Source organism: Crocodylus siamensis, chromosome 15 (assembly GCF_052110815.1).
Source record: "Crocodylus siamensis isolate JL-2025a chromosome 15, ASM5211081v1, whole genome shotgun sequence".
Lineage (NCBI taxonomy): Eukaryota > Metazoa > Chordata > Crocodylia > Crocodylidae > Crocodylus > Crocodylus siamensis.
In genome coordinates this window covers 43079903-43106855 of record NC_143409.1, presented here as the reverse complement: position 1 = coordinate 43106855, position 26953 = coordinate 43079903, and the positions used below count along the sequence as shown (strand labels likewise).

Genomic DNA, 26953 nt, shown 5'->3' with positions numbered 1-26953 from the left:
CTAAACTGAACGGGGAGGAAAGGGCACAGTACCAAATCCCACTCTCTCTGTGACTTCATCCATCCGGAGTTCACTGACAGGCGAGTTGCTAGTGAATGCCCATTGTTCACTGCAGTAATGCTGGGCACTGTACAAAGCCATTTCCCCTTTGCTGTGTCTCCCTTCTCTCCCCTTTCATCACAGAAATAGAACTTAAATGTGTCTCGATTCAGGCAGTGGTGAGTGACTCATGCCCTACCCCAACATCCTGGGACACGCATGCCTGAAATGCTTCCTCGCTATTTTTTATAAGTGAGCAGGGTTTTTGTTGTTTCAGCCAAGCCCGATTTAAAAGGCTTCAGAGCGCAAGGTCAGCACCCTGGAGGCCAGAGGCTGGCACAGATTTACTTTTGGGATTGGCTGGAAGCTCAGTCCTCTGGTCTCAGTTCAAAGCAGCCTGAAGAATCTGCTGCCTGCCTCTTCACCTTCCTTTGCTCCTTGCAGACTCAGAGAGCTGCTAACTTCAGCTCCTGCACTCTGGCATCTGGCCTCTGTTTCTCTCCTGCCCTGAGGCATTACCTTTCCTGCCAGGGCCACTTGATGAGACTGGACTTTGAGCACTGAGTAGAGATATCTCTTCTAGCATATTAAAAATGACTTTACACAAAGCACCTGCATTACAGAAGTTAAGTGCCCTTATGGAGGGGCACTGTAGGGAGATCCTTCAGTGGCATAGGGCACCTATTAGGGTGGCCATCATAGAAGACAGTCCTGTTGCCCTCTGCCCTCTATTGATATGAAACTGGATGTCTTTATGTCCTCTATTTTTCTCTTCAAGAAAAAAATAGGGGACATAAAGGTGTTGGGTTTTGTATCAATAGAGGGCAGAGGACAGAGTAGCAGAAAACCAGAATGTCCTCTATGATGGCCACCTTAGCGCCTATACACATGCAGGGAGCCAGCTCCAACGTGTTGGAAATCCAGCACGACAGAGCAGACTCAATTAAACTGCGTCTGCTGGAGCACGAAAATTACCGTGCTCCAGCAGACTCCAGTGTCACTGTGTATCAGCGTCCCTGTGCTGAAAAATGGTAGCGGGGAACGTTGAAATAAAGCTTGTTCAATGAGCTTTAGTTCAAAGTGCCCCGCCAACATTTTTTAGCATGGGGGACACCAATATACGTGATGCTTGGATGCTTTTAATTTGCATGGCTCACTAATTAAAGCACCCCCATGCCTCCCAGAGCACATGTAAAACTGCCAACAGAGCCTACACTAGTGCTCATATATCCTCGCTCCCTTGGTAGCCAGCAAAGAGGATGGGGCCAGGGGAAAGCAGCTCTGATTTATGTTAGGGGATCAGTACATCCAGGATCAAAGCCACACAAAGGCAGATTTTTGGCCACAGCTGAGGATCTGAAGCGATAACATTACAGTATAAGTGATTGCTCACCAATAATCACATGCAGCCACCTCCAAGGTGAAACACAGCAGCCATTTAGTTCCAGAAAAAATTGTACATATTCTCAAGGAATAAGAGAAGTATAATGTTTCCTGTGTGTCTTAAGCTCCATACTGATGGCAATTTGTGGAGACTTTCCTCTGGCTGACTTGTTCATGCCTATCTTTTGGAGCCCAAGGCTTGTCCCTGTTGCTGCCATGAAATCCCAAGTGTCCATAAAGTGAAATGCCAAGCAGCTGTGTATTTACTGCAAGTGATCTCTGCCAATATTTAGACTTACTTGGCTTGGTAGGAAGAAATTCCGGAGGAAGCCAGTGGCCAGCATCCAAGCCCCCCGAGTACAGGCATGTCTGCAGTCTTCTGGCAACTCCCCAAGAGCCGGTGAAGGGACCACGAACCATGTCATGTGGGAATGTTTTCACACACGTTCGCCAGCCACTGAGAGGTGGAGCAATTCTTGTGGAGTGAATGGTTCTGCTGCTTCAGGTGGCCTCTGAGTGTGCAGCATCTATAGTGTAGACAGGCTTAAACCTTGTCTGCACTAGCCCTGCTGTTGAATGAAAGAGAAATGGGAGAAACCATAGGAGCCGCGGGGGTAAGCACAAGCAGGCCTAATAAGCAGAAAGCTGACCCCCAGCCCACCTTTTTTCGTGGTGCTTGCTATCTGCAAGTTGCTGCTGAAGCCCTGTCAGCATGAACAGGGCTCGCCAAGACACATTGACACATCCCTTCCAGGTTTCATTTTCCTCCTTGATCAAATATTGGATGAGTGCAAAATTAAACTTGTAAATTACAGCCTTTTCTTTCCCTTTCTATATTTTTCGGTGATGGCTTCATTATTATGCACATCTGTTATGCACATACCTTAGATGGCTCAGTTTTTGAGGAGGGAGAATTAGCTAGAAATAATCGTTTGGGCCAAGAACACCCAGTGTTTAAATTTCTCTGCTGTAGTCTTTTCATTATTAATTAAGAGTAACCTTGGCAGTATCTAATTTAAAAATTTGATGGAGCTACTATGACAGAATCTGCTTCAAGTATTTTATCTGATTTTTTTTTTGATTTGTGCATTTAAAAAAGTCAGCTTGGATACGGACTGCTGCTTATTCATAGCTGACTGAACACAAAAGACACCACATGAGGTGGATTCAGAAAAAAAATCTTATATGCAAACCATGAGGTTTGATCATATTAAATGCCACTGGACTAGCCAGTGAAGAGAAGCTGTCAATACTCTCTGCTGCCTGGAAGATGTTTGGGGCAGGGAGGATCTTTCTGCTCTATGCTGGTACAGCCTCATACAATCCCTGTCTTTGACTGGCAGTTCTACATGCTACAGCAATACAAATAACATTTGCTGTTAGCCCCTTCCAGCATTGTGATGACTCACATTGTTGCTTCTCTTGGGTGGAGGAAAAATGGACAGTAACTGACAGTTACTAATTAAAATCAAACTACCAATTTTAATCAGCCAAAAGACGTGACCTCTTCTATAAGTCCTTCCAAGGGCGCACAATTTGTGGCTCTCTGCAATCAGCCGTACGTGGGAACATCTCTGTATCTCTTGGGATCAGCATAATGAGGCAGAGAGGTTGCTGCCACCATTCTCAAGATTGGCCAGTGTGTCTGGGAACGGCCCAGGAACCTGAGTGCTTAACTTGACACATATTGGGCATATCTACACATTCATTAATGCACAGTAGTGACTGTGTATTAAGTTTAGTACTTGCTTAATGAAGTACTAAGTAAATGCGTACTAACTAGAGTTACTGTTCAGTAGAACTGGTGATCACCTTTTTAGTGATGCTACTGCACAGTAGCTTAGTAATACTGCGTGGTGCTGTATTACCACTATCCATGCTGTGATGTGCTACTGTGCAGTGTTATTAGGCTACTGCACATTAAGTGTCTTGTGTAGATGTGCCCAGTGGTATGTCTGCATGGCAGAAGGCAGTGCTACCTGAGTTAGTTGTGAAGGAGCTAGCTTGGGTACTGGAAACAGTGGTCATATTCATGCAAAGCTTCAGCTGGGTTAATACTTCCGATTTCTCAAGAATGCTCAAAATAGAAACAATTATGAATTAGAACGTCTTCCTCCAAAGCACGAGATCTTCAAATTAGTCAATCTCAGGATATTTTTATTTGCCTCATAGGCTTTGGGTTCCCCATATTCAGCTGTTGCAGTTTTTCTGTAACCACAAAGATAAGACACTTCCTTTATTTTATTTTAAGCAAAGACAAATGTATCACTTAAGTGTGGCAGGTACCTTTGATGCCTGCCACTTTGAGAGGTTTGAGCAGCCTGTGGAGCAGTTGGCAGGTTGGGTGTGGCCTAACGAGATGGTCACATGACTGCAAGAGGGCTCCTGCATTGGAGGATGGGGTTGGGCAGCCTCTATATAAACCCAGGCCCTCAGAGCTGAGCTGGCAGTTGCTGCAGGAGTAACATTGCCAGCTGGAGCTGCTGTTCCCACAACACCTGGAGGTCAGGGTAGGGACTATGGAGATGGAGGAGGGTCCTGGTCCTGGGACGTTGTAGCAAACCCCCCAGTTTTTCTTTTCTTTTAAAATGCATTCCCTCCCCTTCCCCAACCATTTCTAACTTTTTTCTCACCCTCTCTATTCCATAGAGATAAGTATAAGTGAGCTAAGACATAAGATAAGCTTCAGCATTTTATTTTAGTAGCACGTTGTATTTGTTTTGTTTTTTTCCCTTCTTTATATTGTATAATTATTGGGTTTATATTGATTTTTTTTTACTGTTCTATATTACTGTTTTACTGGTACTATATGATTTAGGCCTACATATGTAAGTCAGCATAAGTCATGTCAAGTTTCCATTTTGTTTGTCAAGCATCCATCTTGTCTCCATGCCCTGTTGTGTAACCTATGACACACCTACCCTCCTAGTAACTTGGTTCCTGAATGAATGAGGATGAATGAGTGTGCTTGAGAGACAATGGCAGAAGGTCTAAAAATAGCTCCGTCTGAATGACTGATCCATTAACACCAATACCGGGACCAACGACCCAGCCCTTGGAACCACCCTCAGCATTCAAGAAACAAGAGATGAGGCAACCCACCATTGTGCCAAGACTGCACATGCTCAGTAAGAACACCTGGAGCCCTCTGGAACACAACTGGCATTGCCGGGACAGGCCCTCCCTATAGGAGATCAGAGGTAGTCTGCCCCATAAAAGGGGTAGTGAAGACTGACTCCTTGGGAAGCCCTCCCTATCTGGACCAGCACCATGCCACACCACCTATCCACCCAGAGGCCCTGCCGGTGACCCCACTTTGGTCAACACCTACTGGACAAGGACTCCTTTCCAGCCTGGATAGGTAGCTATCACCCCCTATCCCCTCTTCAACCAAGGACTTGGACTCTTCTTCTCTTCCCCACCTGGACTCCAACTCTTCCCCTGAGTCTCTTTCTCCTACTGCCATTGTGAGTGCTTGTGTTTTGTCTATTTAATAAAACTGTTATTTGGACCCCTGAGTTGGGTTTTGCTTTACTACGGTTCAGCCCGGCTCCAATTCCTGCTCCTCACCCCTCTAACTTCTGTTTCATTTCTTTCTCTCCTGCTTCTGGCTCACCACCACCTCCAACACCTGTCCTGAGCTCCTCTCTGCTTTTAAAACCCTGTTTCTTTGCCACTGTCTTATCCCCACTGCCTTTTCTCCAGATCCCTGCCACTGTTATTGCCTCTTCCCCTGAGCTCCCACATTTCTGTCTCAGTTTCTCTCCTGCCTGTCTCCTTCTTGCCACCACTTATCTTTCCATCCCCCCCTCCCCCCAATATCTCAGCTGTCTGCCTGTTTCCAGCCCCAAGCTCCCAAGTTTCTGCCTCTCTTTCCTGGCTGTTTCCTCCTTGCCAATGGGCTTTTCCCCTTGTATCAGTGACCTCACATAAGCCTGGGGCCACTTGATCTTAAGTAAACCCAAGCCTCAGTTCCTCAGCAAGCTTCTCTCTAGTCCATTAGTTCTAATCCCAGTTCTGGCAACTTTTACTCCCTACACTTTAACTCTCTCTCTCACATTCACCTTCCCCCAAGTATCTCAGGTACCCCAAGCACACACATACATACTGTACCATCCAAGTTAGGAACTTACCTGTGTGTATGAGTGGGTGTGATGTATGTATGTATGTATATATATTAATGTCACTGTGTGCATGATATACAAATTAGTGATTTGTGTATGTGTACTGAGTGTGTGGGTCTGGACAATTGATTTTTGTCTAATTTTGGGGTGTATGTGCTTGAATTGGTGATAGGTATGCATGTGCCTAGGCTGGTTTGGATGTGTATGTGCCTGAGTTGGACGGTGTGTGTGTGTATATGCACCTAATTGATTTGTGTGTTTTGTATATGTGCAATTGTCACACTCTCCTGTCTAACAGCACACTATTGAGATCCTGAGAGTTGGCCTGACCCTACAGGACAACAACGTGACCTAAAACTAAACCCTGCTGGTGCTGGATGGTGTGGTGGGGCTGCCTGTGGCAGGATGGTCTCCAGGAATTACCACACCAGTGTCTCCCCAGTGAAAGGTGAGATTTGGGAGTGCTGGAAAGCCTCAGCCCCCATGACCTGGTGGGTTACCCCATACAGGGGACAGGCAAGGGGTTCAGGCATGTAATCAGGCCTGAGACCCAAGGGGTGTAAGGCCCAAGAGCCCTGGTGAGGTGTGTAAAAGTGGGCTGTGTAGAGTATGTCTGTATGCAGGGGCCCAAAGGACTGTGCATATGCCAGCCTAAATAGAAGGGGAGCTGTGTTGGGAGGGGCCTGAGAAGGTGGACCTGTATGGGACTGTGAGGGTGAGTGGTTCAGTACCTACCCAAAGTAACCTCACTGGTCCATGCTGGGGCCAGAACCAGACTGGTAGAAAGGCCAGAGAGCCCACTGCAAGGGATGGCTAGAGGCTAGGAGTTCTGACTTGCCTAGAGGCAAAGCCAGGGCCAGTGAGGCCATGAGGGAAAAAGGGCTTGGGGAGTTCTGCCGTCCAGAATGAGGGTAAAGCAGACTGCCTGAGGAAGAGGGATCCGGGTGGGGTTTGAACATCAGGCAGACATAGAGTGAGGCCCATTGTGAGGCCTGAGCCATACAGTGAAGACATCTGCAAGGCATGGGACAAAGTGTAGGGATGGTGTGGAGCTCTGTATTATGCCCTTAGCATTGGGCAGTGAATGAGCAGCCTCCCACCTTGTGAATAACTATTTATCAGTTGCATCAAAGGTCAGGCAGGTGGGTGGATGGCCCTAGACAGGTGAGTGGGCCAATGATTAGACCGGCCACAAGACACACCTAGTCATCTGAATCCAGGAGCTGGGTCTTTAAGGAAAAAACACCAGATAGCATGAGACTTACAATAATAATTCAAGAGCTGGTAATACTGAATGAGCTTATCACCTGTTAGCCACGCTGGAAAACAGGTTAAAAACAAGAAGCCATTTCTCTTGGGAAAATATATTTGATACACAGACACACATCTGCATCTGAATCAAGCTTCCCTGAGGAAAAACACCATATACACAGACCTTTTTGACAGAAATACATCACCTCTATATGTTACCACCTCCATTATAAAGCGCTCCAACTTCAACCAACCTCTACTTACTCTTTTTTATTTTCTCCCTTGCTATCTGCCCTTCCCTTTCCTTCCTTCTATTCTGTCTCTCCTGTCTTAGTCCTTCTTCTCTTCCCTTCTCCATTTGATCTCCCTCTGTCCCTACCCTCCATTCACACTGTATGACCGGACCCTTTTGTACCTCTCAGCCTTCTCGGGGGTGGAGTATTGTGGCCGCATGTACATTCATGCACAGAACAGATTACTCATGGCTACAGCTGAAAGGGAACATTGTGTTTGTGTGTCTGTCACTTGGGGAGGGGGGAAGGAATATGTCTACACTCCTCTCATGTCGTAGAGCACATCCAGATGAGCGCAGACATGCAGTATATTGCACTGTAGACCCATTTGTGTTGCCACACATTGCACATGAAGGCATTTCTATGCTGTTACTTTGCAGCGTGGGTTTTTTTTTTTTATCTTGGGACCATAGATGGTAGAAGGCCGGGGCTAATGGGGTTCAGCCCACCAAAAGAAGGGGTAGCAGTGGCAGTGCAGAGGGCTGCAGGGCAGCTCAGGCACAGGCTCTGGGTGGCTGCAGTGTGGGGAGGAGAAGAGTGTGTGCAGACACAGACATGAAGCCACAGCCAGCAGCATCCTGGCTGTGTGTAGAGCGCTGCCCACCATAGCAGGTAAGCTGCTGTGGGGGGACAGATAGAGGCCCCCACAGTGAGTGAGGGAGTGGGGCAGAGACAGGGGCAAGGGCTGTGGTGAATAGCACCCTAGGGCTAGGGTGGGTCATGGGATGCTCAGAACCCAGGCAACTTGTTCAAGCTTGTGCTCCACTTCTCGCCTGCTCTCCTCTACTCTTGGAACTCCATGAATAGGTCTGAGACCTCCGATTTTAGGTCATCCTGGACCACATCTGACCATAACCTACCCCACCAAGTCCTACATCAGAACTAGGTCAGGATGAAACCCATTTCTGAAGACCTAGAGAGCTGAAACAAAGCTCATGCACCTGCTGCAGGGATCCCATAGGATTTTTCTTCCTCCAGCTGATCCACAGCATCTACCGTATAAACAAGTGTAGGGAGGGGGGTAGGGGACAAAGAAGGAGGAGTTTTCACTCCTGTGCCTCTTGCATCATGTGGTTTTGTTTTTTTTTTGCTGTTTTCCACTGTAGACAATGCCTCATCTCCCTGAAGGGATGGGTCTCCCCCTGCCCAGAACCTGGGCCTAGAGAGCAGACAAACTCCTTTCTTAACCATTCCTAGCCCTGACTGCTTCTTCCAAGCTCTGAGGCTTGGGCCATTTTCCTGGCTTATGATGCAGTACAGCCCCATCGTGAAGTGCATCCAGTTTCCTGTTATTCAATGCAGGTGAACTCACAAAGCCTATGACCCTCCTCCTTGCAAATGGTTTCTGCTCTGAGTGTGTTTTCAATAGGCCTCGATCTCCTATCCTTGTAAGCATAGCTAGTCATGGCTGCACAGTTCCCTACATTTTGGGGCTCCCACTCTGTCAGCTCTTACAACCTCCACTTTTTACTGTGATTCCCAAACCCTTTCTAACCTCCCCACAAAATTGTGCACTTTGCTACCATCCTCTGCTTCGCTATATCAGAGCACAGCCCACCCAGCCACTGACTGCTGGATTTCTCCAGCCCCTTGTGAATGAAGGGAAGGGTAGAATAGAATCAGGAGCCAAAATGTGCAGGCGGGGCATGGAGTGGGGGCCTGAGTTGGTCATGGTCCTGTGGCAAGTGAGTGCCAGAGGTGAAGTGAAAATTGGGCTCCCAGCCTACGTCCTCCATAGTGGGTGTGTCTACACATACAATAAACTGGGAGCAGTTTAATCTTGAGTAAACTAGATTTAATCTTGTGGGGAACCTCCCCCCGCCCCCGCCCAAAACTTAGAGCCTTGTGTACAGGCAATCAAATGCTGGGGCCCTGAAGGGTGGACAGCTTGCAGGGCTGACACTGCAGCCAGGGGAAGGTCCTGTGCACAAGTCTCAGTATGCTCTCCAGGCTTCCTTAGTCTGCCTGGCAACAAATGATAGCAGATGATACCAGTGCAGAGGGCAGCCGTGACTGGCTAACCCAAACTACCCATGGTCAGCCTGTGCTTTTAGCACGTACAGACATTCACTCTCCCAGGAGAAACTCTCCCAGAATTGATTTAACCCTGGTTGTGCCCAGGTTATTTTTCACCTGGAATGACCATTTTTACTCTGGGAGAAAAAGCCCAGAGTAAAAGGGTGTTTTGGGATGCGGTGCTGGGTGCTTAAATTAGCGAGCTGCACTAATTAAATTAGTGCACTTGCTAATTAGCGAATCTTCTGTGTCAAGTGTATCGGTGTCCCCACACTAAAAATGGCGGTGAGGTGCTTTGAACTAAAGCTCATTGAATGTGTTTTAGTTTCAAGTGCCTCACTGCCACTTTTCGAGCATGAAGATGCTGATATACGAGATGCAGAAGGCTGCCAAAGTGTGTTGATTTCTGTGCTTCGGCAGACTTGATTAATCAAGTCTGCTCCCACATACTGGATTTCCAGTGCGTCAGAGAAGGCTCCCCACACATTTGTAGGAGCCCTAAATATTGTACACTTGTGGTTTCTCATGGGAGAGCAGTGATTCTCCCAGGAGAAACTGAACGTCTGCACAAGGCCTTAAATGGCAATTAAGTTGAATTAACCACAATTGTTCCATGGCCCAGTCACAGGGACATCATGTGGGGCAATGGGTTTGTCCCTCTAAGTCTGGGGTTTGCTGCCAGACAAAGTGCTCACATCCGAATCAACCTGGTTGTATGCTTTTAGGCTAATTTTGCTTTTAGCCACAGCTTGAATAGAATCTTACTTGAATTAGCCCAATTGTCTTGGGGGCAAAAGGTGTCATGTCATAGGATTCTTCATAGGTCCTCACCCGCACAATGGCTGAAAGGGACCTCAGGGTTATGGTTGATCACAGGATGAACACAAGCCACCACTATGACCCTGTAGTCGACAAGGCTAATAGCATACTGGGATGCATTAGCTCAGAGGTGGGCAAAATGTGGGCTGGGGGCCGGAGGCGGCCAGCCAGGTCATTCTATCCGGCCCGCGGGGCATCTAAAAAATTTAGAAAATTAATATTTATCTGCCCTGGCTGCCTGTCATGCAGCTCTCGATGGCTTGCCAAAACTCAGTGAGCGGCCCTCTGCCCAAAATAATTGCCTGCCCCTGAATTAGCTGACGTGTTCTGAGCAGGGCTAAGTAAGTGATCCTTCCTCTCTACTCGGTGCTGGTGAGACCCCAGCTGGCGTAGTGTGTCCAGTTCTGGGCACTGCACTTCAAAAAAAGATGTGGAGAATCTCGAAAGGGTCCAAAGAAGGGCCACAAGAATGATTAAGGGCCTGGAGGAAGGGATCTGGGAGTGTTTAGCCTGGGGAAGAGAAGACCGAGGGGGACTTGGTGGACGTCTATAAGTATGTAAGTGGTGAATACCAGAAACTGTTCACTAGGGCACCCCAGAGGAGGACAAAGAGCAACGGCCATAAACTGTTGGAGGCTGGTTTCAGGTTGGAAATGAAGAACTTCTTTACTGTAAGGGTGACCACAATCTGGAATAGATGTCCCAAGAAGGTGGTGCAGTGCCCAACCGTGAAAGTCTTTAAGAGGAGACTGCACAGACACCTTGCTGGGATCATCTGATCTCCGCAGTATCCCTGCCCAGAGCAGGGGGCTGGACTTGATGATCTTTCGAGGTCCAGCCCTTAATTTCTGTGGTTCTATGCAGGGGGCCAATTGCTCGTGCCTCTGTAGGATCCCAGTATAAAAGGCAGGAGAAAACCCGCATCTGGGTTTAGCCGCAGGCTGCTGCAAAGGCTGTAGGCTGGGAGGTGGAGGGCACAGGGTGGCCCTGCCTGCACCTTGGTAACCACCTCTCTCAGAGCATGAAGGCTGAGGAGGAGATCCAGCACAGGAGCTGGTGTGCAAGTGCCTCCTTTGAGAAACTGCTCTGGCATGTCTTTATTCCCCGCCAGCCGATGTCACCAGCACGGCGGGGGACCCCCCAGCCCCATTCGCGGGACCGACCCCGCGCCATGCCCGACCCGCTGCCTCCCAACGCTGCTCTACCCCGGCTCACCTCAGGGAATGGGTGCGGCCGTTGGCCGCCCACTGGTGCAGCCTCACCGCAGCGCCCCCCGGGGGTGGGGAAGGGCACGGGGACCCCTGAGGGCCCGGCGGTGAGGTGCAGGCCGGAGCCGCCCCCGCAGCGCTCCCCCTTCCCCCGGCCAGGCCGCGCCGCGCCGGGCATCCCGCAGGAGGCGGCGCAGCCAATCCGGGCCGGGCGGCGCGGCCTCGGGGTCGCCATGAGATCACTCCCCACAAAGGCAGCGCCGCCCGCTCCCGTCCCGCTCCCGCTGCCTCTGCTCTGCTCTGCTCTGCTCTCCCCTCCCCGGCCGGGCCGGACCGGGCCGGGCCCGCGCAGCTGCCCAGAGCGGGGCGCGAGCGGGAGCGGCCGAGCCCGCGGGTGAGTTGCTGGCGCGGCCTTTGTGCGCGCGGCGCGGGCGGGTGGGGCAGCTCGGAGCCGGCAGCGGCGGCGGCCACGTGTGCGGGGCGGACGGGCGGGAGCGGGTCCCGGTGCCAAGGGCGCCCCGCCTCGGCGGGACTAGGAAGGGCTCCTAAACCACTTAGGCGGGGCTACTTGCTGGGGGGGCTCCTAAGCCACTTAGGCAGGGCCACCTGGTGGAGGGGGCTTCTAAGCCACTTAAGTGGGGGGCGGGGCTCTTAAACAACTTGGGGATCCTAAGCCACTTAAGTGGGGGGTGGCCAGGTTGTAGCCGTATTGGGAAGGCTTCTAGCCACTTAGGGGGTGCTCCTAAATCACTGCAGTGATTGCAAAGCAGAAAGCTCTGCAGGCCGGGGTTGGGCGTTTGTATTCCTTGACTGTTTGTGTGCGCCCCCTGACCCCTAACGCACCAGCTGCAGAGTGTGCGCCTGCGGGGCGTGCGGGGCCAATCCAACAGTTGATTAACTTCACTGTTTGGGCTGAAATTTGACTCTCCCCGGAGCATGGCTGACTGGGGAGGGAAGAGGATCCCACCGATTTCTTCGTGGAGACGGCAGAGAAGTGTTCAGAGTCCTGCAGTTCCCAAACGCTTCTGAGCGCAGGGTCTCGGGCCAGTCCGGGCTGGGTGGCTGCTGGCCATGGCTGTGGTGTTGCCGTGCTGGAAGGCGCGGGCCCTTGGCCCATGCCCAGAGTGGGCGGATGGCCAGCCTGAGGGAGGTTCCTGAGGTGCTGGCAGGGGAGGAGGCACTGCCAGGGCGTTCCTGTCCAGGGCTGGCAGTACAACGCAGGCTGATGTGGGCTCTTCTCAAGATCGGGTCCTCAACTCATATTGGTCTGTTGTGCTCAGCCCCATTCAGTTTCTGCCCTTACAGAGCTGCCGGGCTCCTCCAGTTTTTCCACCTCCCAACACTATTCTGTCTGGTCGGAGAGATTTTCCTGGGCTCCTGCTCCTAGAGCATGAAGTCAGCTGCAGGCTCAGTTTCCTAGGACAGGGTTGCTGGTGGCTGCTGTGAAAGGGCTCAGCTGCATTGGGGCATCTTTCATACCAAACTGGCTAGGAGCCGTGGCTGCCTGGGAAACTCTGCTGCTGGGGGGGCAGTCTCTGGCTTTTGTTCAGGATGCAGCTCAGCGCGGTAGGCACCAGGCTAGTCCCCTGTTGGGTTCCTGGAAGCTGGCACCTCTCGAGTGCAGTGCATGTGATCATGATTCTGGGAAACATTGACTGTGCTGCTGCCTGAGAAGCAGAGCTTGTAAGGCTGCCGATACATGGCACTGGTTGAGGACCATTGTTCTGGGCACAGGCCGGTTTGGATGTCTTGGAAGATGGAAAATGGACCCCAGAAAAACCCATGTATTCTGAGACGGAACAAAAATTCTTGCCTAGGGTTCCCGTGGGTTAAGATTATTCATCAGCATGTTTGCTGGCCTCAGCATTTTGGGAGGATGAATGGGGAGTGGAAATGTTCCAACCATTTCCTTTGTGTCTGGAGTGACACACAGAGCCCAGGGGATTGAGTCAGATTAAATAACAGCTGAATTTTTATCTAGAATTTAGGCTGAATGTGATATTAAAAAATGTTAACTTCAAAGTTACGTTTCTGTTTCAGGGTCCTACCTGTTCATTACAGATAACCACAAAGTGTACACTACGCTGTGTTGCTTTTCAGCTGTAAAGTAGCCTCTGTTACCATGAGTACTACCCAGTCTAGTTTAGGTATCTCATGATTGCACTCTAGATATCTCCCAAGACTCCTGTTAGTGAATAAGATCAGAGGGGAAAACAGTTGAAGTTAGTGGTACTCAGCCTCCAGCCCAGGGTCTAAATCTGGTCCATGGGGCCATGTCATCTAGCCCATGGGGTTCCCCACAGGTCTGGAAGCTTGCTAGTGGGGTAGGAGTAGCATTAATTAACCTGGCTCTGGAAGCCACAGCAATTAATGCTGCCAAACTTCCAGACCTGTAGGAAGCCCCATGGGCTACAGGTGGGGCTGGACCAGCATGCGGAGTTGCTCCAGCCAGATCCAGCATATGGGAATGGGCTGGTATGTGGGTCTGCTCCACAGCTGGATCCAGTGTGTGGGTCTGCTCCACAGCTGGATCTAGTGGTGCCAGCTCCATGCTGGATCTGGCCTGTGAACTGACCCTGCCTGTGGGATCTGGTCTGTGGGCCAGCCCCAAACCTCTCATCCAGCCTGTGGGATACCACCGTCCAGTTCCAAAGGGCAGAATGGCACAGCATGATGAGTGGTGATGGTCTCGGGGTCACCCAGGGACTTGGGAATCATTTGCAAGACAACAAAATCCCCTTATCACATCTGCCAAGATGGGTATTGCTGAATAGGATAGCTTTAAAAAAATCTAGTTTCTGATACTTTGCCAACTAAAAAGATCAAAGTGGACAGTGGCCATTTAAATGGCTTTTCTCTATTCCTGCCAGTAGTTCTGAGATGTGAAGGGGAAGTATAGAAAGGGCTCTGGAGAAGCTGTTCTGCATGCATTTCTGGCTCCATTGGAACAGTTTTCTATAAAAGGGACAAAGATTGGGTAGGGGATCTCTGAGCCACCAGAGGTTTGTTTGTCACTTGGCCAGAATTGGTGCCTGTTTCCGGCAGGAAAACTAGAGGGAATATAATTTCCTGCATCTTGTTGCCTTGTGCCACAGCAGGAGGAAATAAGAATGTGAGGGAGGGAGATAGAGCCGGAGGTTGATCCTGGAGGGAGCCAGCTGCTTACCAAGGTCATACTTTGGGAAGGAAGGAGGCCAAGCCGGATGCAAAAGGAAGCCAGCATCTCAGCATGGCTGTTTGTGAAACATGTGCGGGCTGTGCATTGACTGGGGGCTTTGGTAGTCCACAGCACCCCATGGACACTTAACTAATGAATCGTGCCCTGTCCTTAATGTGCAGACCCTTAAATAACGAAGCACTTTGGTTTCTTTTGATTGCTTTGGCGGTTTGTGTGTTTTCAGAGCCGACTGACCACAGAGAGCATTCTCCAAGGCCCATCCAGCACGTGAATCTTGCAGGCGTAGCCCCATGGGCCCGACTTTCCCCTCCTCTCCTCCTCCCACACTCTGTAGACAAGATCAGTGAGGGCATTATTTACCCGGCCAGGATTTCGGGCCCAAAAATCAATCCCTGCCTGTGGTTTTGGCAAGAGGCAGCCAGATGACACCATCATTTTTTTTTTCTCCCCCACCTCAATGAGTTTCAAACACAGATGCTTCATTCAGAGCCAAGATGCACAGAAGGGCTGATAGTTGTTTGGAATAACAGTGCAGGAGAGTGCTTCACCAGTGTATTAAACACTGGCATGTCTCTGGTGACTGAAACAATGAAGAGAGAATGGAGCCTCTTCCATCGGGACGTGGGGGAAGGATCGAAGAGCTCAGGTGCTAAGGGCCTAGGGGAGAAGACGTTGGGCTCCAAGCATCAGGTGTGATAGAACTTGACTCTCCAGATATACACGATCAGCTCAGACTTTCCAAGGCTGGAAGCTTTCAGCTGAGACAAAAACCCTCAGCGGGGATTAGGTTGAATTATTAGTGGCCTCTGGCGTGCTGGATAGGCACAGGGGCTGTTTCTTCCAGTTGGAAACAGCCTTCTTAAGTATGTCGCAGCATGGCAGCTACACCAGGTTCAGGAGAGTGCAGTGTGCCTCAGGGTCTTGGTCTCTTCCCTCCCTTCTCAGGGACTCAGCACCCAGAGACAGAAGAAGACACACCCTGCCTTTTCAGTCATGCTGTAGCTCTTCCCTGTACATGGCCTCTGGGCATCCGTGTTCAGGCTGGGTGCTACCTGGCCTTCAGGAGCTCAAGGTCCTTTCAATAAAAAAGTTTTGCTCTTGTGTCCTTAGCCAAAATCTGTCTACTGTCCTCTCAATATGCTGTGGTACCTCAATTCTCCATCTGTAAAATGGCAATAATCTTCCTTCTCAACCTTTGTGGCCAAGGATGTTGTGAAGAGAAATGCATTAAAGACTATGAGGTGCTCAGATATTGTGATGATGGGTGATGACTAGGTTCCCAAAATGCTGGGAAAAGGGTAGGGGAGGATTCATCAAAGGACAGGAGTGAAATCTCAGGCAAGGAGGGGAGGTGTCACAAAGATGTTAACTTAAATCCTTTTTTAAATGCCATATTTAATTTATTTAGCTCAAGTGGCACATTGCACAGTCGGACAAGGATATACCACAGTGCACTTCAAGACAGACACGGGCAAATTGAAAATATTCCACTAAGGAGCAATGGAAATGATTAGAGGTCTAGAAAACTTGACATATGAAGAATATCGGAAGGACTGGGATTATACATTTGGGGAAGAAGAGACTGAAGGGGCTTTGGTAACGGTCTTCAAATACAAAAAGGTTTGTTAGAAAGAGGATGGTGACTGACTGTTTTCTGTGTCTGCTGGGGAAGGGGCTAGACATAATAGATGTAAAATGCACCAAGGATCTTTTGAATGTATTTTAACAACTACATCCTGTCCCTGCTGTGGCTGGAAATTAGCATTGCCCTAGTTCCCCTGCTGAGCAGGTTAGAAGAACACTTTCTGAGGATGGTTTAGACATGAGTGATCCTGCCTTGAGTAGGCAGTTGGGCTAGATGACTCCTGACATCACTTCCAGCCTTCCCCCCCAGCCCATGATTTTTATACAACAAGCCTATTGTCAATAAAATGGTTATTCCCAGGCCTTAGACTCTGAGCAGAAGGATAATTTGCTGTAGTCTATCCCTCCCAGCAGCAAGAAACAAGCCTGATATCCCAATTCTCTATTGAAGAGATGTCTGCTTTATATATACTTGCCTCTCCCGGCATTCCCTGCCCTCCCAGCCTGCATGCAGCTAAAATCAAAAAGAGACTCTGTTGGACCCGTATCCTTTTTCAGGGAGACAGCCTACTTCGCTACAGTTTAGAGGCAAGCTCTTTCCTGCCAACATTTCTTTTGCTGTTCAGTGGAGGGTTTGTGTTGGAAATGAAAATAGAAAATTCTCTCCAAGAATTGGATCTTTTAGATAATGACAGAGGAACAATCCAATCTAGAACAAATGCTGAGCTTTCATCTGACAGACTTGATTTACTGATAACCCCAGCTTTTGGAGACAAGTGAATATGAGAGAATCTCAGCATTCATGTATTTCTTTAATAAATAGCTTCATGGTTGTGGAAAAGAGCTTGAACATGTGAACCAAGCATACATACCTCAAAGCAGGGGTGAGCAAGTATTTTGGCTGGTGGGCCATTTAATGAGTGTTGGTGAGCTGTCAAGGGCCACACACATGAAATCTTCAGAAGATATCGTTTTAACAAAGTATAGATAAAAAACAAATCATATACTAAAAATCAAACAACTGCTAAAACATTTCATTACAAAAAATAATTTTTGCCTTGATTTATTTTTTTTTTGAGTAGTGTATATAGAGGCAATTGCACAATAGCTCAAAATAAAGTCTTACTCTTGTATATTGTGTGTAGGGAGGGTGGGGGGGGCACCTGCAAGTAGCTGCTCATTGCACTGGGTGGTTGAGTGGGTGGAAAGTGGCTGGAGCTGGAGCCCTGCGTGCTTTGGCAGGACCTGCCTGGCTGCAGCTTCCCCTGCCACCTGGCTGGGCATCCAGGCATGCATCCCTATGGCTTCCCTCTGCTACCTGCTTCCTGGAGCAGCACAGGAGGAGGAGGAGCTGTTGGAGGCAGGAGGAGATGAGCAGTACCCAGGTGGTCATGGGTGCAACCTGCCAGGGCTGGGGTGGTGGCCGTTGACAGGTACAGGTGGGAGTGTGGCATGAGCCTGCAGGCCATATTTTTCCCACCCCTGCCTTAAAGGCTCAAAATCCAAGACACAAAGAAATCAAATTCCATATTGATTATTTTCTTAAGCTTCGTGATTTTTTTGGACAATTAGGGCTGTCTCCTTATGTCCCCTGCAAAAAAAGGGCTCACATTCCTGAACCATAAATAATTAGCAGATTACAGATTACCTGGTGGCTGCAGTCTGCTTCCTAGTGGCCAAATGTCTGCTTCACGAGCCACCACGACAGCAAGTGCTGGCTGTTCCCTTGTTCATAGTCTTAGCAGAGATGCCAGTGACTGCAATGGCATTGGGCAATGAACTCCCCTGTTAGCCTAACTTTGGTCTTTTTAGATGTATATTAGAGAAGCTTGCTGTACTCTATTGGTGACCAGAGGCCTTCGGTTTCCAGAGTTGTTGCTGCCAACAACAAATGCATGAACCACTCAGGATTTCATCCATGTAAAATAAAATATAGCAAAGCAGCAGTTCCCAAACTCTGATGGATTGTGCACCACCAATTTAAAATGATACAACCTTAAGTACCACTAGCAAATTTTTGTCATATAAAGTAATTATAATAAATCTGTTAACGCCTACCACTGACAGGTTGTCTGCGTGCATACCAGTGGTGGCACACATACCACAGATTGGGAGCCACTGTACTAAAGGAAACAGTTGTTTCCTTACTCCCTGTATCGGCAGGAGTGGTTGGACAAGGTGCACTTTCCCAGAAAGAACGTCTTTGGGGGATGAGAGCCAACCCTAGAGGCACTCACCTGCAGGGAACAGAACATGGTTGGTGGTTGCTCTTGCTATCTCCAGTCGAGTGGTGCCACCAGTTCTGCAGGTCACCTCCCGTCACTTCTGCCTCCAGCCAGGTGACTAGAATTTACTGTAGTTTCATCATGTTCTAATGCAATGCCACAATGTCACGGTTTTCCTCCAGAGTTGCAATGAAGCACTCTTTTCTGTAGAGGGCACCTGCAACTTGATTGCCTATGAACATACTACATGCATTGGCAGGGTGAGGGGAAGCAGAATCTTCAGTGCCAAGACCTCAGGCCTCTGCTGTCCTTCAGGACTTCCTAGGTTGGTCCACTGTCAGCTATGGCAGTAGTTCTCAACCTTTTTTGTACCATGACCCATTTGTAAACATCTATGGTCAGTCCCAAACCAATGCCCCTCACTCCCGACCCACTGCCCCCCGCCACCAGCCCCCAATGTGTGTGGCATGGGTGTGTGGGGTATGGGGGCCCCCAAGCATCCCCTCGCAGGTTGGACCTCTGCCAGCCTGCAAGGGAAAAGCCGCTGTTTCCCACATTTTTCTACTTTCCATTTGTAAAGTTTGTTTGCGACCCTTTCATATATTCTTGTGACTCACTTTTGGGTCACGACCCAAGGGCTGAGAAACCCTGAGCTATGGCATCTGTTTCCCTACTGCCATCATTTATTGCAATATAACATTGCAAGTGGAATGTAAATTCCCGTGGACCTCTTACAATGTAGGGAAAACTTGTTTATGGGGAGTGTGTGGCGCACTAGGTTTCTGCATGTAGTTATAGCTCTTAGTTGCGGCTGGTTCAGCGACACTTGCCGGTTAGTCGCAGCTTATGGAGTTCTTTGATCATCTGAGGGGGCAGAGGCTGGTAATTCACATTCCTCAGGGTATACGTTGGATGCCAGCAGGCTGTCTCCATGGGATGGGTGTCTTTAAACATAGTGTTACACCCATTAAACACGGTGTGTTACTTTCACAGAGGGTGGAGTCCTCTCCGGAAAGGAAGATAGATGCCCTGCTCCTCTATGAAAATCTGAATTTGTGCTGTGTTCTGGTGAGCAGTGCATGAAAATTAGTGATTTATGTTGTTGCATGTGGCTTACGTTTAATAATTGCCACATGCTCTGTAAAAAGCACGTTTACTGAGATTTTAAATTGTTTGCACATGTTTTGCAAAGCGACTTATTGGTCAACTTATGGGGGGCAGATTTCAATAGCCCTACTCATGTTGTATAAATTCTTGCTCATCAAAAAAGCTGTATAAAAATGGGATTTGCTCAGTTAATACAACTGAGCAAGGTTGACACCCAGAGGCTGCAGTTGCAGCTGATCTTGAGGAAGCCCCATCTAACCCAGCTCAGAGGTCCTAGATATCTGGATCACCATGGTAGGACCGACAGTTTGGAGAATTGTCCCTAAGTACAGATGAATGGAGGAAAGGAATTTCTGACCACTCGCACCCCATGGGACTAGGAAAAACTGGACTCTTTGTTCTAGGTCTTGCACTCTGGAAGGATTCCTTATGCCATCTCTGCACTTGCCCCATTTGCTTTCATCAGTCAACTAGCATCAGCTAACCCTAGTTTGGGCTGAGGCTCAGTCAGCTGGCTCCCAGTTGGACACTGGGAAAGCAGAGTCTGAGGTGAAGGAGAATGAGTCATAGAGTTTGGAGGTCACCCATCAGCTCACCGATTTATTGAGCATAAAGGACAACAGTATACAGCCTGACAAAACCTGATGAGAGGGAACTCTTCGGGTGGTTCAGCCATTTTGTCCTTCAGATGAGCAGGATAAGTTCTTGAGCTAAGTTATCAGAGCTGTGTTGGAGGGTGAGGAGGCAACGTGGTGGTGTTGGGCAAACTGGAGGATGTGACCAGTGCCAAAGCTTTGCGTTTCTCTATTTACTGCTGTGTCTGTATCTACAAGACCGGTGGTTCTGTATTGTCTATCTAATGCTTTTGAAAAATGTTATGAGGGCTCTGGAAAGATGAAGAGCCCAGCCAGATAGGCAGTAAAGCACTGGAGAATCTGACAGAGCTCCTATTGCTAAAGCATAGGGGAAAAACTCACTTCTGTTGGAGAGGATGGACATTTTTCTTCAGCACTGGTGAAAGATGCCAGCTGGCATCTGAAGTCCTCCCTTTATCCGCAGAGCAGGTACAGCATCAGTGCTGACTTTCACGCGTGCTTCCCAACCTTTCAGTCGGCCAAGAATTGGTGAAGGGAACTACTCTTTCATACTGTTAGCTTGTGGCACTCGTTGCCAAGAGCCTAGAGGCAGCAGCACTTGAAAAAAGGCTTGGGCATTTCTCATCATGACAAATCTAAAATAATGCTGGCAGGAAAGCAAAGGGCTTGCTAAATCTTCCTTTGGGGGATGAGAAGGTCATTCAGTGGCTACCCACAGGTTTCTTCCCCTGCAGCAGCTACTTTTGGACTGGGCAGACCAGAGTCTCACTCACTGTAACAGCTCCGGTGTTCCTGCAGCCTGGAGGGACAGCATCTAGGTGAGAACAAGGGAATTTCATCCTGATACCTATTCAGTTTTTAGGTCTTTCTGAAACTGATTTCCAGGTTGGACTGTGATGCTTTTTTCCCAGCAGTTGAGACCCACCAAATCATTCATTATCTTTCTACACTAAGTTGGTGATCTAGAGGGACAAGATTTCCTTTCCTAGCACACAACTTCCGTGTCTTTGATCTGTCTTCAGAAGACATGGCTGGGATTGGAGGTAGACTAGGACTCATTCCATGGGTGACTGGTGCCTCCCAAGTCTGGGGGGGGCTCCCCCAGTGGCCAGCCAGCAACCGGGGGGGTGGGGCCCCCCAGCAGCCAGCCAGCAACTGGGAGGGAGTTGTCCTCCAGCAGCCAGTCACCAAGTGCGCCTGTGGCATGCCACCAACATGGCCAGTTTAAGGGGGGGCACTAACACTCTCCGTGCCCCCCTACCAGCTGAAGCACTCGCTGTCACTCTCGGGGGGTCATGTCCTCCCCGGCCCCTCCTACATGTCACCTATGACTCATTCTCTGGGTATTTAAATTGATTCCAGCTTTGATGTGCCTGGTTCTCCCCTCCAAGATCTTGTGGCTTCATACCCAACACTGTCCCAAGTGGCCACTGTTTCTGTATGCCCCATTGGAAACCTGGCACCCACTTTTGAGAAAGCATTGAGCACCCACTGCTGCCTACAGGGATCGTTCTCTTCCGCGGAGTGCAGTAGAGAGCCAGGAAACTCCATAAGCCTGGTTTTATAGAGAATTCCCAAATAACCACCTCTGCAGATGGGAGGGCTTGGAAGCTGCAGAGCCAAAGGGATGTAGCCTCCTAAGGTAGAGGGGAATCCTGCTTCAATGGCTGCTCTGCCCTTCCCTGTTCCTCTGGCACCATGGAGAAATGCTGCTATCCATAGTGCTGCCATCCACAGGATTGATCGTCTGTGGTAGCAATCAATGGGCCTAGCTGGATTCATAGATTGTAAGGATAGGGGGACCACTGTGGTCATCTAGGCTAACCTCTGCTATAATACTTGCTATAGAGTCTCCTTGAATTATTCCTTGTTTTGTCCAGTGCCTTATATTTTGGAGGACCATCCAATCCTACATCTAAAATCACTTCAATTGGCATTAATTCCTACTTAGTCACATGCAAGGGAGTTAGAAATTGTATTCTGGGCAGTGACTGACTCCTACCATTTTGCTTTGCTCCAAAGGGGAGAAACTGAGGCAGAGAGCAGAACAATGATTTGTCCAAAGCAGTGGAAGAACTGAGGCTAGAGCCAGGTTTCCTGATTCCCAGCCTGATGTTTGAGCCACCAGCCATGCTGCTATCCCTGTGGGGTCATTCCAGTTCCCACAGATTTCACAGACATTAGAGCTGGAAGGGACCTTGGAAGATCATCAAGTCCAGGGGCAGGAGGTCAGCTGGGGTCATAGGATCCCAGCAAGATAAGCATCCAAATTTCTCTTGAAGGCGGGCAATGTAGACGCTTGAACCACCTCTTATGGCTGGTTATTCCAGACCTTGGGGGCTCGGACAGTAAAGAAGTTCTTCCTTATGTCCAGCCTGAAATGGTCTTGCAACTGTTTGACCTTGTCATCCTTTGGGGCACACAGCCAAAGCGAATGCCTCTATCGGTGAAAGTTCTTGCTAAATGGAACAGTTTCAAGTGCAAATCCACCTAGAAGTAACTCACATTTTCCTAGTCTCGAGGCAAGCAGGGGCTGAGTGTGATGAGGGGTGCCCCATCACCCTCTCTCACTTGCTGCTTGCCTCCTGGACTGGTGGAGGGGGAGGAGTTGGCTCCTTTGTGGCCAGATTTAGAAAAAAATTGTTCTCATCCAGTGTCAGGGAAGTGGTGAAAAACCCCACCACCAACCTATTCCTGGCCAGCCTTGTGCTCCAAAGAAAGGAAGGGAAGGGGGAGGAGAGAGTCTGTGTCATCTCTGCTCTTCTCCCACTGACTGCAAATGCTTATGCAGCAATTCTAATGTAACCCGGGCAGTACTCCAAGAGGTACCCCCTCTCCAATTGAAGGGATCAAAGCAGGTGCACAAGCGCTGTGGGAGGTGTAGGAACTCTCCTCCGCCTATAGAGCAGAGCCAGACCACCAATGGGGACTTAACCATATACCTTTTAACAGTGGGAACATAACAGGCATAAATCAGAGGGGATAGTGGACACTACAATGCCCCAAGGGGGCAGGATTCAACAAAGGTTAGACACTTACAATCGCTGACAGAAAACAGGGTTAACAAAATATAAAACACAAACAGCAGAACAAACAATATGGGTTGGTAAAATATAAAAAAGGTGCAAAATGATGAGGAAATATAGGGCCTTGGTACCTGGAGGGGGAGAAAACACAGTGGTCCCTTAACACTGCAAGAAGACTTACTTCTTGTTATCTCATTCATCCCAAGTCACCTCAGCTGGGACTTGAACCCAGATCCCCCACATTGTAGGGAGGAACACTGCCACCACTGGTGGCGTTAGTCCAGCCTGCTGGGGTCCTGACCTTCCCGGAACCCAGCCTCATGTGGAGCTGCCTGGCCTCTGATTGGAGGAGCTGGAAGCAGAGCTGGGAACCCCTCAGGTCGCTGCTCAGATCCTTCCTGGCGTGGGGGAGCCTTTCTTGGCTGCAGCCTTTCCTTGGGGATCCTGGAGCCCAGTGGGGAGCCTCTCCACACGCTGCGCTGCTGAGGGTCCCACTGCTGCCTGCAGGTCCTGCTCTTTCAGGCTTTTCTGGGGCACTGCTCCTGCCCTCCTGGCTCAGCTCTTGCCAGCTCTGTGAAGCTCCTTCCTTGCTATCCCTCACTGGTTTCTTCCCTGAGCCAGCCCACGCTGCCCTTTTTATCCCCCTCCAGGTGACCCAAGAGGCCAATTGGGACACTGGGGGGGGGGGGGGGGGAGTGTCTGGGGACTGATTGGTGCGGAAAGGGAATCCCAAGTCCTCCAATCATCTTTTACCCTTTCAAAACCCCTGGGCTAGGTCACTGCCAGCTAGCCCATCACAGCAAGATAGGACAGTTGTGGCTTGTGAGGCAATGTGATGCAGTGGGTAGGATGGTGGGAACGGTGTCTCAGGAGCATGATTCCTCTACCCTACTGCCTGGGCACTGAGAGTAGTGTGATTCCCTCCCCTATCACACAGGCACAGGCTCCCCAGGTCCCCATGGGCTGCACTGCCCTACCCTCCAGCCGGGGCAAGAAGCAGTCTGTAGGTGGGAGGGGGAGCCCAGAGACTCCTGCAGCAGCAGCCATGGGAGATACAGCCCGTAAGCCTCCAGTTGGACCTTGGACAAGTCCCTCCATCTTTGCCATGTCTCAGTTTCCCCCATAGTAAAATGGGCGTGAGGATACTTTGTAGGGCACTTGAGGTGGCAAGCACTTTCGGAGGGCTGTGGAGCAGCATTGCTTTGCTTTCCATCTCTGAGCAAGCCCACAGGAGATTTAAAAATAAATGTAGAAAATCATGGTGTGCAGGTTGCTGTGTGAAATGGCAGTGTGGGTGGGAGGGTCACTCTGCTGCTACCTGGGGGTAGTAGCAGGGAATCGCTGCAGATTGGCAGTGCAAAGCGGGGGAGGCTTGGAGCTGAACTTCCAGCATGGAAAGAGAATTTGCAGCCTCGTATTTAATGCAAGCCTGTGCTGGGGCATTCCCTGAGTAGGAGCTGAAGTCCTGTAGCATCACTGTGGTGCCTGCAGTGCATTGGGTCAGTGCTGCAGAATATCCTTGTAAAGCTGTGTGACTTGGGACCAGCCCCTTCCCCTTGCTGCCCTTCTTAGACTTTGCTTACCCTGTGCATGTAGACTGTGCACTCTGTGGCAAGGACTTTGTCTCCTTACAGGCCTCTGTGCATGCAGGAGACTCATCACCCTCTGCAGAGACTGGGAGTTTTTTTGCCATCATCTCGTGCATGCTGCTGTGCTCAAACTGCATCTATTTGTGCCTTTTTTCCCCTGCTGTTCATTGTTTTAGTCCCTTATGTGTTGTCTGCCAACTTGGCCGCTATATGAACAGCACCTGGAGCAATGGGACTGTGATCTGACACTAGCACTGCCAGGTGCTTCCATAATGCTGTGATGCTGGAAGGTATTAATGACTGCTATTGAAGGTGGCTTTGATCTACAGTCAATCATGGACATTATTATAATAGATGCACCCTGGATCCAGGCTAAATAAAAGGAGCAAGTAAGATCCATTTGGAAGTGAAACAGCTGGAAGCAATGGGGGGCTGCCACCCAAAGCAATGGATAGTGGGAAGTCCTGAGTTTGGAAAGAGTAAGTTGGCTTCCATGGGCCTGATTGCAGACAGAAGGTCTGAGGCACGGGTTGGCTGTAGCTGTTGTGTGAGCCAGGAAAGAGCAACTGGAGAGCAAAGAGAAGAGCCAGTGGAAAGCCAGATAAACAGTTATGAGCAAGGCCTTAAACGTGAGCAGAGACAAAAGTCCTTGGGATGCAAGACTGGCTGGAAAGGCAGGTTCAGAAATTGTGAAGCAAGGAAACTGCCTGCTGTTGGTTGTTCTTACCAAGTTCAGAGAGTCAGGACTTTGTGCCCATTCTCTGGAAGTAATTAGGATTGCACCAAGGACTATACCTAAGTCACGTTGTCTGTTCCTCCTCCTAAAGGAAATGAGGCCTCGAGGCCCCAAATACTGGCCAGCCAAATACTGGGAAAAGAGTACAACCAAAACCAAAAAGCCCCTTGATCTGATGCCAATGTTGTCCTTGGCTGGGCAAAGGATGGACTCTCCTTGTTTGCTATGAGTTATAGTGAATGGTGGGGAGGGAGCTCTGTTGGATTAGGTTCAAGGTGGACCCTCCACATGGAGCTGGGGTGCAGGGTTTTAGGTGAGCTGCCAAGTCTAGGTACTGCAGCAACCAAGGCTGTACTGCAGCCCAGCCCATCTCAGTCTCCTTGTGCCTGTGGGCTATGCATACCTGGCATTGCTTTGCAGCAGGCTGCTTCCTTGTCCTGGGGGTGACTGACTGTGGTTAGCAGCAGACTCCTTTGTTTGAAGGCTGGGTGAGTGCGGGCATGAGTGGGCCCAGAGAACATGTGCTGGCTGACTGCAGGCAGAAAACAGAGTGATTAAACCAGCAGGATGGTAGGGGAAAGAGCAAAGCCTTGGGGCAGGAAAGAGGAACTGCCGTGAATTGAAAACATAGCACATTAATATTAAATATAAATACGTGTATTTATAAATAGCCAACTCCTAGGGTGGCAAAAATAGGGATGAAGCCATAGGGGCTGTAATTAGACTGCTGGAAGGGAAATGTCAGTGCACAGCATGTGGTGGCATGCGCAGTGCTTGGTTCTGGCTGCCTGCAAACCTCTTTGCAAATAGTTACTGCTCCTGGGCTGTGGGGAAAAGGCAGTGGTTCCTGGATAGAGGGGGCTGAGCAGAGAGACCCAGGGCTTTGCAGGGACTTGGTAAGGGAGAGAGGCCAACTTGGGTGCAACGTAGGTGCACTTGTTCACAGTGTGCTGTGCTCCAGCTGGTAGACCAGTGATTTTTGACAAGGATGACACTAGGTTCTTTGAAGGGTGCTGCAGGAAATGTAGGAAGATAAGCAGATAAGAGCAGGCTCAGGCTCTCCTGCCTAGTTGTTCTCCTTCTTCCCCTCGCCCCAGTGCCTGGCACCTCTGCAAGGAGGTAAGCACTGTAATAAATAAAGTAGTTCTTGAAATGGAGTGCCGCTTAATTCACAAATGTTATGGGGGGTTGCTTTGAATCTAAGGAGGGGTGCCTCATGTCTAAAAAGGTTGAGAACCACTGCTGTAGACAGCCCTCTCTAGGATACTGGGGCACTTGTTGAACAACGTGAAAAGCCCTCCATTGCAGGAATTCATCCTTTCTATCCCTTCCGCCTAGATCAAACCAGGCACTAACTGTTCCAAAACCAGCAAAGCTGAAAAATTCATTCCAGTAGCTCAGTGATAGTCAGGGGACGTGTGAACAGCCAATGGCAAGCAAAGAGCACCAGCTACGTTCAGAGTATCACTGCATTAGCTGGTAACGGTACTAGTTTGTAATCTTATGTGGACATGCAAATCTCACTGAATCGGGATACTGCCCTCAAATGCTTTGCATATTGCAGCAGCCAAGCTGTCAATCCCAGCCACTTGGCTGTTCCTGGAGCCGAGACATTTATTTGGTGTCTATCACACATATTACTGTGGACCAAGCTCATCCAGACCAAGCTGTGTGCCAGAAAGAGGATTTTATGCTGTGTAAGACCTGTAGGGTTAAAACAGTCATACTATAACGGGGGAAAGCAAAACAGCACAATTAATGTTCACCTGCTCCATCTCC

The 26953-nt window shown here is 49.5% G+C and overlaps 1 protein-coding gene and 1 long non-coding RNA gene across 7 annotated transcripts in view; one reads left to right on the top strand and one right to left on the bottom strand.

Moving 5' to 3' along the window:
- Window positions 1-11266, bottom strand: part of LOC149852487 (uncharacterized) — a 38992-nt gene extending 27726 nt beyond the window's left edge. The window contains exons 1-2 of the long non-coding RNA XR_016439458.1: window positions 11141-11266; window positions 1722-1991 (exon numbers count right to left, since the gene is read on the bottom strand). This is a non-coding gene — a long non-coding RNA (uncharacterized LOC149852487). The remainder of the gene's footprint in view (window positions 1-1721; window positions 1992-11140) is intronic.
- Window positions 11267-11364: 98 nt separating this feature from the next.
- The window catches only part of CD276 (CD276 molecule), a 59283-nt gene continuing 43694 nt past the window's right edge, over window positions 11365-26953 (top strand). For 2 of the 6 annotated variants that reach the window (XM_090029970.1, XM_090029964.1), the window contains exons 1-3: window positions 11389-11527; window positions 15720-15931; window positions 19114-19188. In XM_090029970.1, the coding sequence (XP_089886096.1) occupies window positions 15812-15931; window positions 19114-19188 (195 nt within the window). In that variant the 5' untranslated portion in view covers window positions 11389-11527; window positions 15720-15811. Of the gene's footprint in view, window positions 11528-15719; window positions 15932-19113; window positions 19189-20558; window positions 20642-26953 lie in introns of those variants that run through there. The other 4 variants (XM_090029971.1, XM_090029965.1, XM_090029967.1 and 1 more) reach the window with 4 other exon arrangements.